At 35.3% G+C, this 17249-nt stretch overlaps 1 protein-coding gene across 6 annotated transcripts in view; it reads right to left on the minus strand.

The window, feature by feature from the left end:
* Positions 1-17249, minus strand: part of CBFB (core-binding factor subunit beta) — a 101221-nt gene that overhangs the window by 79126 nt on the left and 4846 nt on the right. For all 6 annotated transcript variants that reach the window (XM_020989405.2, XM_020989406.2, XM_020989408.2 and 3 more), the window contains exon 3: positions 13985-14101. In XM_020989405.2, coding sequence (XP_020845064.1) covers positions 13985-14101 — 117 coding nt within the window. The remainder of the gene's footprint in view (positions 1-13984; positions 14102-17249) is intronic.

The raw sequence follows: 17249 nt of genomic DNA on the forward strand, positions 1-17249 counted from the left end.
GATTGCTTTGCATCTTTTAGTTATTAGTAGTGAGGACTTAGTGTTGTTGATTATAATTCTGACTTAGACAAGTTTGTCAAAAAGAACACAAACAAGAGAAACATACAATTTATTACAATTCAGTGTCATATATCTGACTCTATTAAAAACAATTTTTAAAAATCTAGGGCTATAATTTTATGGGTGTGGATAATTCCTAATAAGGAATCCTCTCTACCAATCCACAGCAGCATTGGCTCAGCCAATAAGAGTCCCACCACCTGTATGTGTCAGAGGTCGGGCTCAATCTCAGGTTTTCTTTATTTGGTGGCTGGCTCTTTAGTCACCACTCCATGCTGTCTCTTTATATACAAATACATTAAAAGTTATGCTGAATGCTTCCTCAAATCTTAGGCCATTAGAAATTTAGATCATTAATGTACATCAGAGTAAACTACACATATTTCCCCAGAAATTATAAGGTAGTCTCAAATATTATTTACATTATTGATTATGTCTGATAGGGTAAGGGGAGGTAGGGTTAACAGGAATCACTAGATGACAGGGAACACTACACTGGGAAGATGTGCCATGGAGAATCCAAAAAGCAGATTAGTAATTTCTCCAAAAAAGGCTCATTATTTACATATGAGCATTTAGCAAGTCATGCATGTGGAAGCTAATTTCTCTTACTATTAGTTATAAACCTATAACTAATATGCACCCTTTTAAATAAAAACAGCCAAGATTTCAAGGTAGAAGTCCTGAAGTCACCATTTTCTCCACTCTCCCACCCCCCTTTTTAGGCAATTGAGGTTAAGTGACTTGCCCAGGGTCACACAGCCAGTAAATGTCAAGTGTTTGGTCTGAGGCCACATCTGAACTCAGGTGCTCCTGACTTCAGGGCCGGTACTCTATCCACTGTGTCACCTAGCTGCCCCTTCCCCTTCTTAAATAAAGAGGTAGGTTGCCATAGCAGAAAAAGTACTTAACTTAGAACTAAAGAACCTGGGTTAAATTTTTGGATCTGCTTATTACTTTACCTGTGTGACTTCAGGCAAATCACTTAAACTCTCCGGGCCTCAGTTTCTTCATTTGTAAATGAGATAATTGGACTAGATCTCTAAGGTCCTTTTCTGCTCTATGAACTTATAATATAGACTGTTACTTAAACTGGATACGCTCAATTAATCTCACACACTAAAATAAAATCCTTCAGGTTTACCTTGATGTTACAATTGATGTCAGTAAACCCATTCTTAAAGAAGCAATAAAATATTGCATACAATTTAAAAATGTTTACTAAAATTCCTGCTAAATTCTTTTTGGGGGTTGACTTAAATTTTAGCATTTAGACAGGATAATTCTATGCATTTACTTTTCTTTATACATGTAAAACAGAACTAAATGTTACTTTTTCCCCCCCACAAAAGAAGACTATAGATGAACTCTGCCCCTAATTACTAATGTCTATAAAGATTTAATGGAACACAGAAGAGTTGAAAATGGGTATCAAAGGAAGCAAAAAGCAAACAATCTACTATGCTTAAGCATCTGTGACATTTTTCATACAAAGGCAGTTATGAGAATCTTTTTGTTGGCAAAATATGCGGGTGATTAAAATGCCTGTAGTATTCTATATGACAGAAATTCCCATTTGTCAGGTATGATCAATGTTTCCTATGTTAATCTGTCAAGTTAACTGGTTTTCCAGATGGATATATTCCTGATGTGTCCATTAAACATTTCCATATTCATATCACGCAGTCATCTTATTCTAATAATTAACTTCATGAGAAACAAAAACAAACCAAAAAACCCCTTCACTGCACACACAGAGTAATCTCTTGATTGCTACCATATAAATGAAAAAATTTTAGAGTTGGAAGGCATCTTGGAGCTCATTTAGCCATATCTCACTATTTACAGACAAGGAAACCAAGGATCAGAGAGATGACACAGGTCATACAGCAAGTTAGCGGCAGAACTGCAATTAGAATCCAGGTGTCCATTGATCCTTCCATAGTGCTGGGGGAAATCAATTCCTGGGCCTCATACACACAAAACATTTGTCCTAATACTGAGCTATATTCCCCTCTATTTCTATTCTTTAACAAGTAAATTAAAAACCTGCCTTGAGGAGCTTACATTCTACTAACATATTGACAGAAAATTATTAGCTTTATTAAAACTAAGAAAAATGGAAAAAACTCAGTGATCCTAGACACAGATATGACATATAGCAAGGTCAAAGAACAGTCTCCTGAAGTATAAAATAAAAACTGAACATTATATTAAAATTGATACATATATATATTTTAAATGTTCAAAGTTCTTTACCTAGATCACCAGTACTATAAACTTGTCAATGATGGTTTCTCTTGCTTTAAGAAAAAACAAACAAATAAAAACTGATAGGCAAATTGAGTTGCAAAGAAAATAACTAACTTTAATTCCAAATTAACTGAGTAATGGCAATAGGAAGGAAACTTGATATTCTCTGTTTTAGTCCAATGCTCTGGACACAAATAATAATACTTCTGCATTTAAACCTGGCTCCTGATGTAAATGTAAATCAGGAAATTAAATTTTACTAGTGGAAAAGTAGCAATAAAGGTTATACCTTTTAATATGGGAGAAGAGAAGGTAAAGAATATGAATGTAACCAAAAGGAATATACTTACATGTATCACAAAGCTACAGCCTGAGAAACTCAGTTAAGGACAAATATACTGAGATGCTAAGATTAAGACTGGTTTTCATAAAGCCTATAAAATGAAGTGATTTTCTATATGTGAAGAAGATGGGAAGAAGGAAGAATTAGGGCATATTAAATTTACAAGACAAAAATATCTTTCTTACAATATAATATTCTATGTCATCGGGATAATGTTTCAAGAATCAAATTTTTAAAATATTTTGGATTATGAGACGATATGGCAAGAAAATTCATTAATTTAGAATTTGCCAATGTATAATTTGCAATATGCAATTTAGAAAGGGCCTGGGCTAAAATTTTCCTTTGTACTAAGAGAAAAAAAGATGTTCACTAAAGCAAATTAATAGGTATTAATCGGTATACAAAATTATCAACGAAGCAGTTCTCTACTTTAGGGACAACCTATTTTTAAGCACTTTAGATACACTTTTTGTGCTATTGTAATTTAAGCTGAAAAAGTTTATTTTCCATAGGAGCTTAGACACACTAATTATAAATCATTCCTCTCACACTATTGTTTCCATATAACTTGGGTAGTAAAATTTATTTCCTCAAATATTCAGCCATTTGCTTTTACTGTCAAAGTGGCTTTCCCAAAATTAGTTTCATTTACTAATGCCGTAATAACAACGTACATTTTTAGAGCTCTGTTAACCCTAACACAGACATTTCAAGTACTTTATCATTATTTTACAGATAAAAAGGTTAACAATGTAGAAAAGCTTAATGGTTTGTCTAACCTTGCAAGGAAAATAAATGGTAGAGCCAGTAGCCTAAGTTTAATACTTGGCACAGACTTTTAGAAAAAAAGGAAACATTTTTAATACATTTACACACTAACACACAAAAAAAGCTACAGCTTTTCAATTTAGGAGAATCAGAGAAAGGCAGGATGGCTAAGGGCAAAGATCCCTGAGAATGGTCAGGAGAACAGGCCATCTCAGACACTTGCTGTGTGACCACTGAGAAGTCACTTAGCTTCCCAGAGCCTCAGTTCCCTTTTCTAAATAATAGCGATAATATTATTATCATCCATCTCATACAGGAGCTGTGAAAAAAAGTACTCTGTAATGTTTGCGAGGCCATCTCCAGTCATCTTCATCTAGACTCAGATGGCTCTGGAGGACAAAGCAAGGCTGGTGACTTTGCACAGCCCTCCCTAATGTAATCCAGTTCACTTGCAAATCATGGTATCACCTTCCTGATGTCATTGTCCTCTTCGAGAATAAAGGCCAAACAGCAACAACAAAAACACCCCTGTAACTTTCCTACCATCATACAAATGTGGTGCTATTAATCAGATCGTAATGCAATGTGATGAACACTGATTAAAAATGACTTGGGAAGAATCTTATTCTTGAACCTCTAACACACCTATTTTTATTTGGCATACCTAGGTTAGCAAGAAAGGAACTAGGGGAGTTTGACTAGGGATTTCTTGGGGCTAACATCCAAGTGGCCTGGTTATACCCTGCCAGATTGTGGGTGGCATATAAACAGAAACAATATTTATTCTGGGACAAAGATCCTGCAGGCAAATTACTGTAAATGTTCCAGAAGAAGCAGAGCCAATTGTTGGAGACTATTAAAAACAGGATTCTGTTCCTATTCATTGTACGTTTTATAAATTTTAGCTTTGATATTTTATATTGAAGCCCCCTGAGTGATGATGCAAAGAAGTACAAAAGCATAGAAAGGAAACAAGAAAAAAATGCTCAGATGATCAAACTGAGGACAGTCTAATGCCACAAATTCTGTGGATGAATATTTGCTCTTGATAATGTTTAACCATATAATTAAAAGGAGAAAGGAGAAAGAAGAAAGACATGTATATAAAAAGCAAAGTTTTAATCTCTCAGTCTGGTGATCCAAGTCATTGGATTTGGAGTTGTGCTCATTCAAATACTATATTGTATTTACACGATGCTTATTTTCTTGGTCTTTAAAATTTCTATTTCCCATTTCTTAGCCTTATAGAGGAAAAAACGTAATACACTAACTAAAAGCATACACTATGCATGAGCTGAAAAATACACTAACAGTTAACTCAAAATCCTCCCAAAGCACAGAATCCTCAAATCCCACTGAGGGTGGGAATAAACACAAGATGCACAGAGTCACTAAGCTGGTTACACAAGACTAATGGCTTCCAGTTAACTATAATAACCATTTACATTCTTCTGCAATAACAAACACTTAGCAATAGGTCCTATGAGGAAAGGTCAAAGGAACTGCAGTCAAAGGAAGAAAAGGCTTAATTTAAGCATGATTTGAATCTCGTTTTTGAGTCTGTAAAGGGTTTTCTATGAGAAGGATAGTAGGTTACTCTCCATGTCCACTTATTAAGAGAAATTTAGTTTCCACAGATGGAATACATTCTCAACTAAGTGGATGACAAAGCATGAGGACAACTACTGAGTGCTAAGAAAATTCCAGTTCTGAATGTCTTCTTGAAGAAAATATACAACCTAAATTATTAGGATGGTTACCTTAAGATGAAGACAGTCTTTTCAGATATCCTTTAGCTATCAATAAATTATATGACTAAATTATTTATAAACTCAGTCTAGTAGATTCTGGGCTTGTCCATTTTACTAAACAAGACATCAGAGTCCGTATAAATTGCTCAACAAAGATGCTCCGAGTGCAAAAGTAGTTAAAGTGAATTAGTTGCCAAGACACACATTTTGAATTTATTCCGTATTTTAAAAATACTGAACTACCACCATATCACAATGATTCCAATCAAAAATTTCCTTCTGAAAAAACACAATACAGGCTAAATAACATAAGTTTAGACTCTACATACGTGTGTAACATAAATAGCTAAGATATAAAAATAAGAGTATTCCTTACAATGGCTTTGTAAAAGGGAAAGTTACTTCTCAGTTAAAAGGGATCAAAATAATTATGCTTTGCTAAAAGTGGAGAAAAAAATTTATCCTTTTATATTCACTTTGTGTACTGTCTTACCCCAGTGATGTACTCAATGTGTGTGTGTGTACACACACACACACACACAACCACACACACACACACACACACCCCTCTACCTGCTTCATCTAATTTGGTCCTGCATAATTAGTTTTCTCATAAGATTGCTATACCTCTGATCAGATTTTTGGTCTGGATAAAAGACGCACTTCCAGGGTTCCAGCCTCCCAGAATCCTCCCTAATCCTTGTGTTACTATAACTCTTAGGCCCTCCTGGGCTAGACGGTACACTATTTGATATTTTGAAATTTTATCAGTTCTGGCAAATTCAAAAGCAGAGACTCTGTTCTCAAATCAAATGACATAATGCGATAATATTTGTAAAGCACTTAGCAAAGTTCCTGGCACACAGTAGGCGTTTAGTAAATGTTTAATGATTGACAACAAGTATTTGATAAGTGCTTGTTCCTTCTCTCCCTCCAAAGGCACAATCATGAAATAGGTTTTTGGTTTAGAATTACTAGGTCTGATCAAAGTGCCACCCTCTTCTAGTCCTGGAACAGTTAGATTTCATCTGAACTTCAGTGGTCTCTGGAATGCTGTCTTCATTAATCTGTTTAGAATGGCACTGGCCTTGGGTGACAGCCTCACTCAGATGGTTACAGTGGCAAAGAACACAGGGGAGTATGTCACTCAGAGCTCCACTTCGACAGCAGCAGTTGTGTCTAGAGCTAAACCTCCTGGCCCCATTCAGAGTTGCAGTTTAACCTATTCTACAGGTGGGTAATAAACACCAGTCTGCAAACCAGGTACAGGATTCTTCCCTCATAAAAAAGTTCAAGGCCATAGCTACAGAGATGATGGAATATATTTTACCCTGATCCAGTTTTTTTAAAAAAAATTATTCAATTAATATTTTGAAAAACAACATATAATTCTACAATGTCAGAGCTCAAAGTTATATCAGAGTACAGAATGCTGGAGCTGGCCAGCTTAGGAGTTAGCTAATCTCACCCCCAATTTTAAATTGGACTGGTGAATAGGGCACTGGGTTTGGAGTCAGGAAGACCTAAGTTCAAATCTGGCCTCAGACACTTAGTTGTTGTGGGATCCTGGGCAAGTCGCCTAACCTGTCTGCCTAAGTTATAAAATGGGAATAATAATTGCACCTACCTCCCAGAATGGTTGTGAGGATCAAATGAGATAATATTTGTAAAGTGCTTAGCACAGTGCCTGGTGCACAGTAAACACTATATATAAATGTTAGCTATTGTAATTATCATCATCATCATCATTGAAGATGAAGCAAATGAGGCTTAGAAAGGGAAAGTGACTTTCTTCAGGTCACATAGGTGAGTGGCAGAACTGGACTCGGATTCAAAATTTCCAGGCCAGTGCTCTTTCCACAATGGCCAAGGTAAGAATATAAAAAATTATTTAAAACATGTTAAATTTACATAGACTAAAAACACATTGGATGTCCCTCATGCCTGGAATGCTATGCCTCCTTAGGTTTGCATCTTGGAATTGCCAATTTCTTCCAAAACTCGTTTCATAAACTACCTTGCACACAAAGCCTTTACTCATGAGGCCACTCACCCCCATATGCTAATGCTCAGCTCTCTATATTCATATGTATATAAATCGTCTCCCCCTTCAGAATATAAACTCCGGAAGAACAAAGACTTCCCCCACTTTTGTCTTTGTATCCCTGGTGATTGGTATAGGTGCTTGGCACTTAGTAGGTGCTTAACAAATGGTGGTTGATTATTGTTATAAATACAAATGGATGAGGTTCTTAATCCATAGATCTTACTGATATTGCTTTTATTTCAATCCTGGAACTTCGAAGCTAGAAAGAATGAAATATGCAAAATCATGGAATGTTAATGCCACACAGACCTCTAGAGTTTACCTAGTCCTAACTCCCTCATTTTATAGGTAAGCAAACTATGAGTTACTAAGATGAAGTGAGTTATTAAAAGTCATATAACTCATCAGTGGTGGATCTGGGATCAAAATCCAGCTTGAACTACCAATTCAGGGTTCCATACTACTTCTAGCTATTAGGTCCTTTCTTCCCCTGCTTCTCCATAAAGGCCAAGTTGTCTGATGTCATTATAGTAAACACTCTGAATTCTTTTGCATGATTCATTAATTCAACAAATATTTGCTGAATGCCTTAGCTTCTGTGCTAAGCAATAGAGAAGACTATAAAATGAATAAAATATGGTCCCTAATTCAAAGGAGCTTAAAATTGTCTTAATAAATGTTAGATGCTTAAAATGATACTTTACATATTTATGTGGCACATCAGGGTTTGCAACACACTATCTCATTTTGTCTTCAACCACCACATAAGGTAGGTACAACAGCCTGTATTACTATTTTCATGAAGTTAAATGACTTACCCAATGGTCACAAAGTTACTCCCCAACAGAGGTAGGATTCAAACCCAGGTTTCACTCTATTCTACATTCTAAGATCTTTCTACTGTAACATACTACCTTGCATAAAAGTTCAAGATCTTAGATGTGGGACAGTTTATTCCTCAAAACACTGCTATGAGGAACTACCATAAACAGAACTACAAGGTTGACCAGAAAGGTTAATGGTCAACCACAGTTTCTTATCAGTAATTATGATTTTTAAGTCACCTTATCAGTCTTCAAAAAAGAAAACACTCATTTTCCTTCTACTTATGGTTCTTTAATAAAGAGGAACTGACAATGTTATGGGGCAGCTAGGTGATACAGTGGATAGAGGGCTGGACCTCAGTAAAACCTGAGTTCAAATGTGACCTCAGATACTAGCTCTATGACCTTGGACAAGTCCCTTATCCTGTTTACCTTCATTTACCCAGCTGTAAAATAGGGAAAATAATAGCTTCCAAAGTTGTTGTAAGGATCAAATAATTGTAAAGTGGTTAGCACAGTGCCTGGCACACAGTAAGCACAGCCAGCTATTATTATTATTATTTGGCTTGAGCAGAGCTATAGAATAGAGGTGAGAAAAAGCCCCCTCTCCTCACATATAGAACATATAGTGTGGACCCTAAGGTAATGAACATATATGGAAAGGAAGATCTATCTGAAGGGCAGGTTGGGCTAAAAAGAATGGCAACGAGAAGACTCAAATGAGAATGTATAGCTATGAGTTCCAAAAGGGAGGGTTTAAAGAAAAGGGGCCCGCTACCCATTAAAAAGATAAAAGGATTTAGAATTGAGTGGAACCTCTGGAATCATCTGATTAATAGATGAGGAAACTGAATCTCAAGCAAGAGCAGTAACTTGCCAAGGTCACCAAGCTAATAAGTAGTAGAGAACATTCAAAATACAGTCCTCATTGTTTTGGAGTGGGGAAAAATAATTATATGAGATGTCCAAAATTGCAGAAGCTCAGTGAGAGTCAGGAGAGATACTAGCCTAAATAGCAGAAACCAATATTCATTTTTGGAAAGACTCTTTCCTATTTTCCTACAGATTCCAAGCCTATCCCTGTATACTGAAGCACAAAGGCTCCACATGAGTCAGTGATGAGAATACAGAACAGGGCTGGAGAAAAATACAAAAGGTCTTTCTGGAGCAAGGTCTAAGAAATACTTTTCACCTTTCGGTGTGATATATGGTACAAGTGTAAAAAACTAGCTAGGTTTAGAGGCATACTCCCTGGGTTTAAATCTCAGCTCTGCCACTTACTACCAGGGTGACCTTGGACAAGTCACTTAAACTTTCTGGACTTAAGTTTCCTCATCTGTAAAACGAGGAGCAGAAGACCTTTGAGGTCCCTTCCAGGTCTAAATCTATGATTCCATGAAGGAATGGGACATTCTTCGCTAGTGAGGCTCCTGCAATACCTTCTTGGGCCAACAGAGGTCACTGCATTTATTTGCTATATAACATCAAGCAGAGTCTGTGGGCTTAACAACAGATTATTGATTGAGTTGAAAAAGACCTTAAACATCACCTCATCTAACCCTCTCATTTTACAGGTGAAGAAAGTGATGGCTCAGAGAGGTAGGGCAGTAAGATCTAGACGTTGATTCCAGGCCCATTAAGTCCAAATTTAGTGCTCTTTCCACCACATCAAAAACATACTATGATACAGAAACAGTGGGAGTAACTGAAACTTTTTTCCACATTTATATTTATCAAATAGATCACACATTTATCCAAAATTTTTATGCATGGTTCCAGTCCCAGTTTATGTATATTACCTCCTATGATTCCATTTAAATGGCCTGCATACACATTGTTTAAAAATCAGATTATTACTATATTAAACTCCAACTACATTAGACACAGTTGCTTCCCTTAATGAGGAGAACTGAAATCACGTAGCAAAATGATGATAAGTCAAAAGTTTTACTTACTAAGGAAAAACCTGTAGAAAGTTTTTTCTAGATTTCTTTGCTTATCCTAATAAAAAGCAGAAAGGGCAATGGGCCAGGAACCAGGCAACCTAAGTTCTAAGCCTGGTTTTGATGCAAATTAGTTGTGTGAACTTGGTACAGTGACAACCTCTATTAACTTACTTCTGTCCATAAAATGAAGGGGCTAAACTATGATCTTTTTTACCTCCAAAATTCTCTGAATGTTTTTGTTTTAATGAATTATGTTTTATTAATTACAACAGCATCTATATATATACTTGGGGAAAAAAAGTTTTTGTATCTGACCTGTGATTTCATTGGTCTAGAGAGCTTCCATCACAGATTTTTTTTTTTTACCAATGCTTTTAGGTAGCCTATTTAGATAGAGCAATTTGATTTACCTTCTTCAATATGGCTTACATCTGTTTCCAATGTTCTGATTTTTTCCTCTTTAGTGTTTTAACATTCTACTTGTGTTTGATATGATTCCATAAAAGAGCAAACAAAATAGTGGGTGAAAGAAGGTAGAAGCTGATCTGTACAATAGCATATTTTAAATGCAATTTGTTTCAGAAGTATAAGATAACTACATGTAAACACATAATTTAACAGCATTTCTAACTGTCCTTTTAATTTTGAACAAGAAGCACAGCACAATCCTACTGGGAAACTCACCCTGTCATATCTAGAAGCATAATTAAATAATTACTTATTTACTCTAGGGATACCAAAAACAAACAGAAAAACTTTAGGCCATTTTCTGAAATCTGAATTAATTGCAATGTATCCTACCTAGTAAGACTTCAATTCTTTATTTAAATACAGATATTATATGAGAGGTTAAAAAAACCTACATAAATTATCTAATTTTACATAAGCTATAAAGATTAGGACACACAACAATTCTTACTGTTTAATATTCCACATCCGTTCAGTAAAGAAAATACTTTGGTAAACTGTTTAAATATACAAATGATACAGTCATATTTACCCAAAGCAGAATATATTTGAACCCAAAGTCAAACTGTCTTTCCCATTCCTTAAAGAAAAGAGACCTTAAGATTTCAAGATCTATGGTCAGTCTGAGTATATCCTCACTAACGAAGATACGATTAAAGATCAAGGATTGGAAGAGACCTAAGAAGTCATCTAGTCCAACCCTGGCATTTTATAGCTGAAGAAATTGAGGTCTAGGGAAGTGAAGTGACTTGCCAAAGGTCAAACAAGTAATTAAGTGCTTGGGGGGATAAACTGGAACTAGGAGTAGAAGAGATATGGAGAGCTAAGGACAAAAAGGGCAACAGCCTATGGCCAAACTAGTAATGGGCCTCCCTGAACTTAGCCAGGCTGGGCCAAAAACAGACATATGGGCCAAAACCAGATATTATACATGAAAACTATATTTTATGTGAAATATGCTATTTTAGCATATTTTATGAAATACGCTATTTTACTTATTGATTACATATACTATGTATAATTAGAATTTCCTTAAATCTTCTATTAAACTGGTTTTCTCTAGACTAGTAGTTTCTGAAAAAAGGGCATTTCAGTTTTAAAAACAAAAAGGCTCCTCCTCAAATAAAAAAACTCAAATTATTATATTCCTGCCTTGGGAAAACAGGAACTAGTTAAGTTTAAAGACAAAGACCAGCTCTCCTTAAGGCTATTCTTTTCCATCAGTCTGAGGGCAGTATTTCCTAACCTTGGACAAGTCCCTTCCTATTTCTGCTCCTCTCAGTTTGTGTGTAAAATGAGGTAGCTAAAAGCATAGACAGTCACTTGCCCTTGTCTATGTAGAAGATAAGAAAAAAATACATAGCCTTCTAGCTTCCCCTAAGTTAAAGATAATATGGTTTCATTTCTTTTTTGGAAAGCAGAAAATTTCCAGAAGAGACACTCCATGGTAAATAAATAAATGCAAATACACCATCTCAAAACTAAGAGAAATTATTTTTGGATTTTCCACAGGTAATCAAAACGGATAACATATTATAAAACTAGATTCATCTCTTATTTGATGTTTTTTGTTTCTATAACTGAAAACAGCTTGACAGCTTCAGTCCAGGAAAACTGCTTCTGGGTTGATAATCAATATTCTCAAGAGTTATACAAAGCTACAAAAGTTTAGCCTCAAATTAGTTAACGCCTTTTTTAAAGTTGCAAATAAAATAGAATAATGGAAATCACTGGAAAAGAAAGTTTGTTAACAACTGTTCTATTATTTAAATTTTCTGTTAAGTTTAAATTAGGACAAAAAATTTGGAGGAAATAATGACATTAGAAATCACTTAACTTTCAACTAAGTCTTTAAACAAAGGTTAATTTCTTTTTTTATTTTTTAAAAATTAATTTATTTTGAATTATCAACAATCACTTCAAAGGTTAATTTCTAAACCATCACACATATGGATAAGAAAGGGTAACAAAAGACACCAAAACCCATATAAATCGTCTAAGTTCCCCTTCTTACCTATAATATGAAATAAGTAAAAAGGCAATTATTTGCTTTAATTTCGACAACACTAACAAGTAAACATGAAGAAAGCAAATTTGTTGTATCATTCAGTTTTTCTAAACTAGTAAAATATTTTCTCTCACTGAAATCTAAAAACCAAGTTCAGTTTGGTCTGCCAACCACAAAAAGCTCATAGGCTACACTTAGCTAAAATTTCATAAAAGTAAAAAAGACCACTACTATATAATAACTTACATTTACAGAAGCAGAGAAATGATTTCCTTAGTAGTTCAATGCTTAAATACTCTCAAAGGAACACTGAAAAGTTTTTGCTTCTTACAAGAAAAATGACAGCCTTCTTACACATCAAAAATTTATAGAGAAAAACTAATCTAGGTTGCTAATTTTAAAAAAATGTACAGGATCAAACTGAATCTGAGAAAAGTTGAGAAATTCTGCATGTAAAATCAACTCAATGATTATTTCAGGAATAATTTTAATTTAGTTTCTGGACTTTTAATATGGTTAATCTACATTATGCTAACCATCAAATTATACACTGTTGGTACACAATTCAGAATTTGTTGATCAACCACTGCAGCAAAATGAGTGAAACAAACTTCAACAAAGATCAACCAAATCTATCTTTAAAAATTCATCTGACATAATTTCAATAGAGATTTTTGTTAGGGGTTTGCTGTTCAAAATATTTCCATCTGTATTTTCATATCCAATGCTCACACCTCAACGATTACTATTAAAATAACATTAAGGTCCCAACAGAATTACTTGTCTCTTTCTGAAAGATCTCTTTAAGATTAAAGGTGGGGAGGGGATGGAGGAGAAGGGGAAGAGAAGGAAAACCAAGAAGTTTAAAACACTGCAAAGTAACGTTTCATAATGTTTTCCCTCAGCGTTTAAGTTCTCTATATTAACCCACAGGAAGCAAAGCAAATATTAAGTTGCTCCTTTCACTTAATAGTTAACATTTCTTTTGGGTTTTTACATTTTTCTAAAACGATGTAAAAATAGTTGATTCTTCTTACTCTCTTCCATACATACACATATCTGTCATAATACAGACATTTTTGTTTGTTCAAATTAAAATGAACCAAAGTTTAAACAACTGGCATTTAAAACTTGTACATGAGCAAAGATTTTTCAAAGCCTATAGAACTCCCCATAGTTTTCTCAAGTCCAAACTCTGGAGTTATAAAATTTCATTAAATCACATGTTAATAAATATAGAAAAAACTTCTTTTTAATATTTTTAAAGGGCCCAAGTTTTGAATGACATGTGTGGGAAGGCACAGTACAGAATTATTTGTGGGCTATAAGTTTTTATAACAAATGGTTACATTAGAAAACATAGGAAAGTTATAAGACATTTTCACTGCAACAAAATGACAGTCAACGTGCCTGCCTATTCCATGATGTAATCAGATTCGCGATCTCCTTATAAAAAGGTACAGTCTATAGTCACACAACTAGTTATTTTAAAATGCAAAGAAATTTTTCTTACCTTGCCTGCTTCTCTTTCCAAGTCGACATATTCCCGGCTAGGTGTTTGTCGCTGCTCTCCCTGCCAGCTGGCCGGAAAAAACTGGAGAGACAGATTGGTTCCTGTGGCCACAAAAGCCTTTTAGAAAAATCAATACAAACAGGATCAGGAGCAAGACATTACATAAATTATGCAAGCAGTCATTTATTTTTACATCAGTTTATGTCTTAAGCCAGGCAGCAAAAAGAATACTTAAAGTCAAAAACACACACTCATCATTTTTCTTAAGTATTAAGTTACAAACATCTGATTCCATTTTGACGACATTTGCCATTGGCTGCTTAGATATAAAATAAGACATGGAATCAATACTTTCTTTCAGGTCATTTTTTGCTGACGTTAGAATCTCATGTTGCAAAATTTGAGCTAAAGGCTATCAACCCTACACTTAAAAATGGTTATTTTTAAATACAAAATTATGACCAAAAAAAAATCGCTCAAGATCTAAAGGATTAGATTTTTACAGAATGCTAAGATTTAAAAAGAAAACACTTCCAAAAACTTTTTGTTTGGCTTTAAAGCATTTGTAAATAAGACATTTCTCTATTTTTCCCCCGTTGCTTTCATGAGCTTATGCTAACAGTAGGATCACAGGATTAGAACTAGAAGAGAGTTTGGAGATCAAGTAGTTGAAGTTTACAGATGATGAACTGAGGCCCAGAAGATGAAATGATTTGCCCGGGTGACACATTCAGCCCAGCAAAGCCACACCTTCAACTGAGTTGCTCTGACTCTAAATCCGGTGCTTTTTCTACTTAATACTGTACTTCAAGACAGTCCTCAGGTACTAAAAATGTAAGAGACTGAGATGCAAATGAAATATTTTCACTTCTTAAATGTTAATGCTTGAAAGCAACTGTCTTAGATGAATCAGGAATTGTCAATCTTCCAAAGCATTTTTAAATGAAAAATAGGAGATAATGGGGAGAGAGCAATGTGAGACTGTAACTATTAGAATATTCACCCAACACATACTGTAGTTAAGAAAACCACTCACATGGCTTAGCCAGCAACATCATATATTCTGAGACCCTTAACAATTTGACTTCTAGCTTTGTATGCGTGAGTTTTTTTTTTTAGTGAGTTTTCTGATATTCAAAGTGGAAACAACACTATCCCTACTTCTCTGGGCTAATCTGTGGAGTAACTAATAATAAAACCCCCAAACCTGAAGAACATTTTTGGCAAGCACATTACCATCATCCAAATGAAAATTTTACTTGCTAAATATATCAGTAGGTGGGATTAAGTCTCTGTCTGTCTGTCTCTAACGAAAGAAATAAGGAAAGCTCTCGAGAAATTCGGTTTCAAGTTGGTACTAGTCTTAAAGTGGCTGCAAAAGGCTCATAGGAGGCATTCACATTTGGAACAGATCTTAAATCATCTAGTCCAATAACCTTATTTTACAGAGGAAACAGGCCCAGAAAGATCAGGTGATTTGTTTGTTCAAGGCCACATAGAAAGGTAAAGGTCAGGATTCCAACTCACATCCTCCGACTCCCAATACTTTTAGTTCAGGAGTTGCTCCTTATTTTAGTATTTTTTAAAGGATTTTTATAATGTCGCGTCAGGTCTACAAGCATTTATTAATATGTACCAGGCACTGTCCTAAGGGTTGGGAATACAAGCAGAAAGAAAGACAGTTCCTACCCACAAGGAGTTTACATTGGAACGGTGGAAACAGCACATAACAAACAGCCCAAGTACAATAGGGTGGTAATACAAGTATTATCCCCATATTGCAGATGAGGCAGCAAGGTTTAATGGACAGAGAGCTGGCCCTGAAGCCAAGAACACCTGGGTTCAAGTCTTGTTGCAGACACATAATGGCTGTGTCACCCTGGCCAAGTCCCCTAATCTCTTAGTACTCTAAGCCAATTACGTCAAACTCACATAGAAGAGGAGGCCACTAAACCATAGGTAAGGGTCCCCCAGGGCCATATATTGACTTAGAAAACCATATTAATATCATCTAAGTATTATTGTATTTTGTTAATTACATGTTAATCTGGTTCCAGCAACACTCAGTGTATTCTGGCAGGGTGTTTGACACCTCTGCTCCCGGCAATTTTCCAAGACCATAAGTTGCGGAGAAGGGTGCCTGCCTACGATGAGGAGAGGGAGTTCTCTATATTAAGGAAATCACCAGCACTGGAGCCGAGGTTTGTATCCAGGCCTCTACTCCAACTCTAGCATTTTTCCAAGATACCATACTAGTTAAGGTTGAAATTTGTCACATTTCTAATGAGCTGAAACAAGTTTTCTTTTTTAATTACCTAATAATTAAAATACATATAATTTGGTTAAAAAAAAGTCAAGTGGTATGATATAATGGAAAGAGTCAAAGTACCTGGGTCTGGCCACTTAATATCTGTGTAATTTTGGGGAAGTCATGTCCCTGCTTTGGGTCTCAGTCTCCTTCTCACTAGCACTCGACCCGAAGAGCAAGACACTCTCCTCTCCGGACTTCAGTTACCTCATCTACAGAACAGGAAGAATCTCTAAAGTCCTTCCAGCTCAAAATCCTATGAAGAACTGAGATGACTAAGTCTTTTAAACAGAGTATGTTGATTCTTCACTCTCACTCTGTTTAGACAATAACTACAAGTGATTTTTATGCATGAAAGTACCAAGGTTATCACACAATTTTAAAAAAATCAGGATGGTTTATTATGTTAAACATCCTGGTTCACCATTTAAAAAATGGTTATGCCTTTTGCTTTGACATTTGTGTAAGGAAGAAATTGTGTCTTCCATGATGGCACTATAGTTGACTTAAAGGATTTCCAATAGATTTTATGGCTGCCATTATAGCAACACAATTTTAAGGCAGTCTTAAAAAAAAAATCCATATACTACAAGCACAAATTTTCTCAAGAGACACCTCTGCCAGATCTTATAATACTATTTAAGCCTGTCACCTAAAAACATAAACTAAATGCTGTTCACTAACAGAACCCCTTGAAGGTATTTCACTGCAAAGTCCCATTCTCTTCCCATGTATAGATCCTTTATCTGGACAGGTAACACATATTGTCTCAATATTGTTGTGGTTTTTCAAGATTACACCATTTTTCAACCTTCCCCCAATATTTTATAATAAATGCTGAAAAACTGAACCAAAAGATGTCAAGTGAAACAAAATGGACCCTGACTAGTTCTTGTTTTGCTAGGAAATCCAAGTTAAGTGACTTGCCCAGGGCCACACAGCTAGTAAGTGTCAAGT

The sequence above is a fragment of the Phascolarctos cinereus genome, unplaced genomic scaffold (genome assembly GCF_003287225.1).
Source record: "Phascolarctos cinereus isolate Bilbo 61053 unplaced genomic scaffold, phaCin_HiC Scaffold_2;HRSCAF=192, whole genome shotgun sequence".
Lineage (NCBI taxonomy): Eukaryota > Metazoa > Chordata > Mammalia > Diprotodontia > Phascolarctidae > Phascolarctos > Phascolarctos cinereus.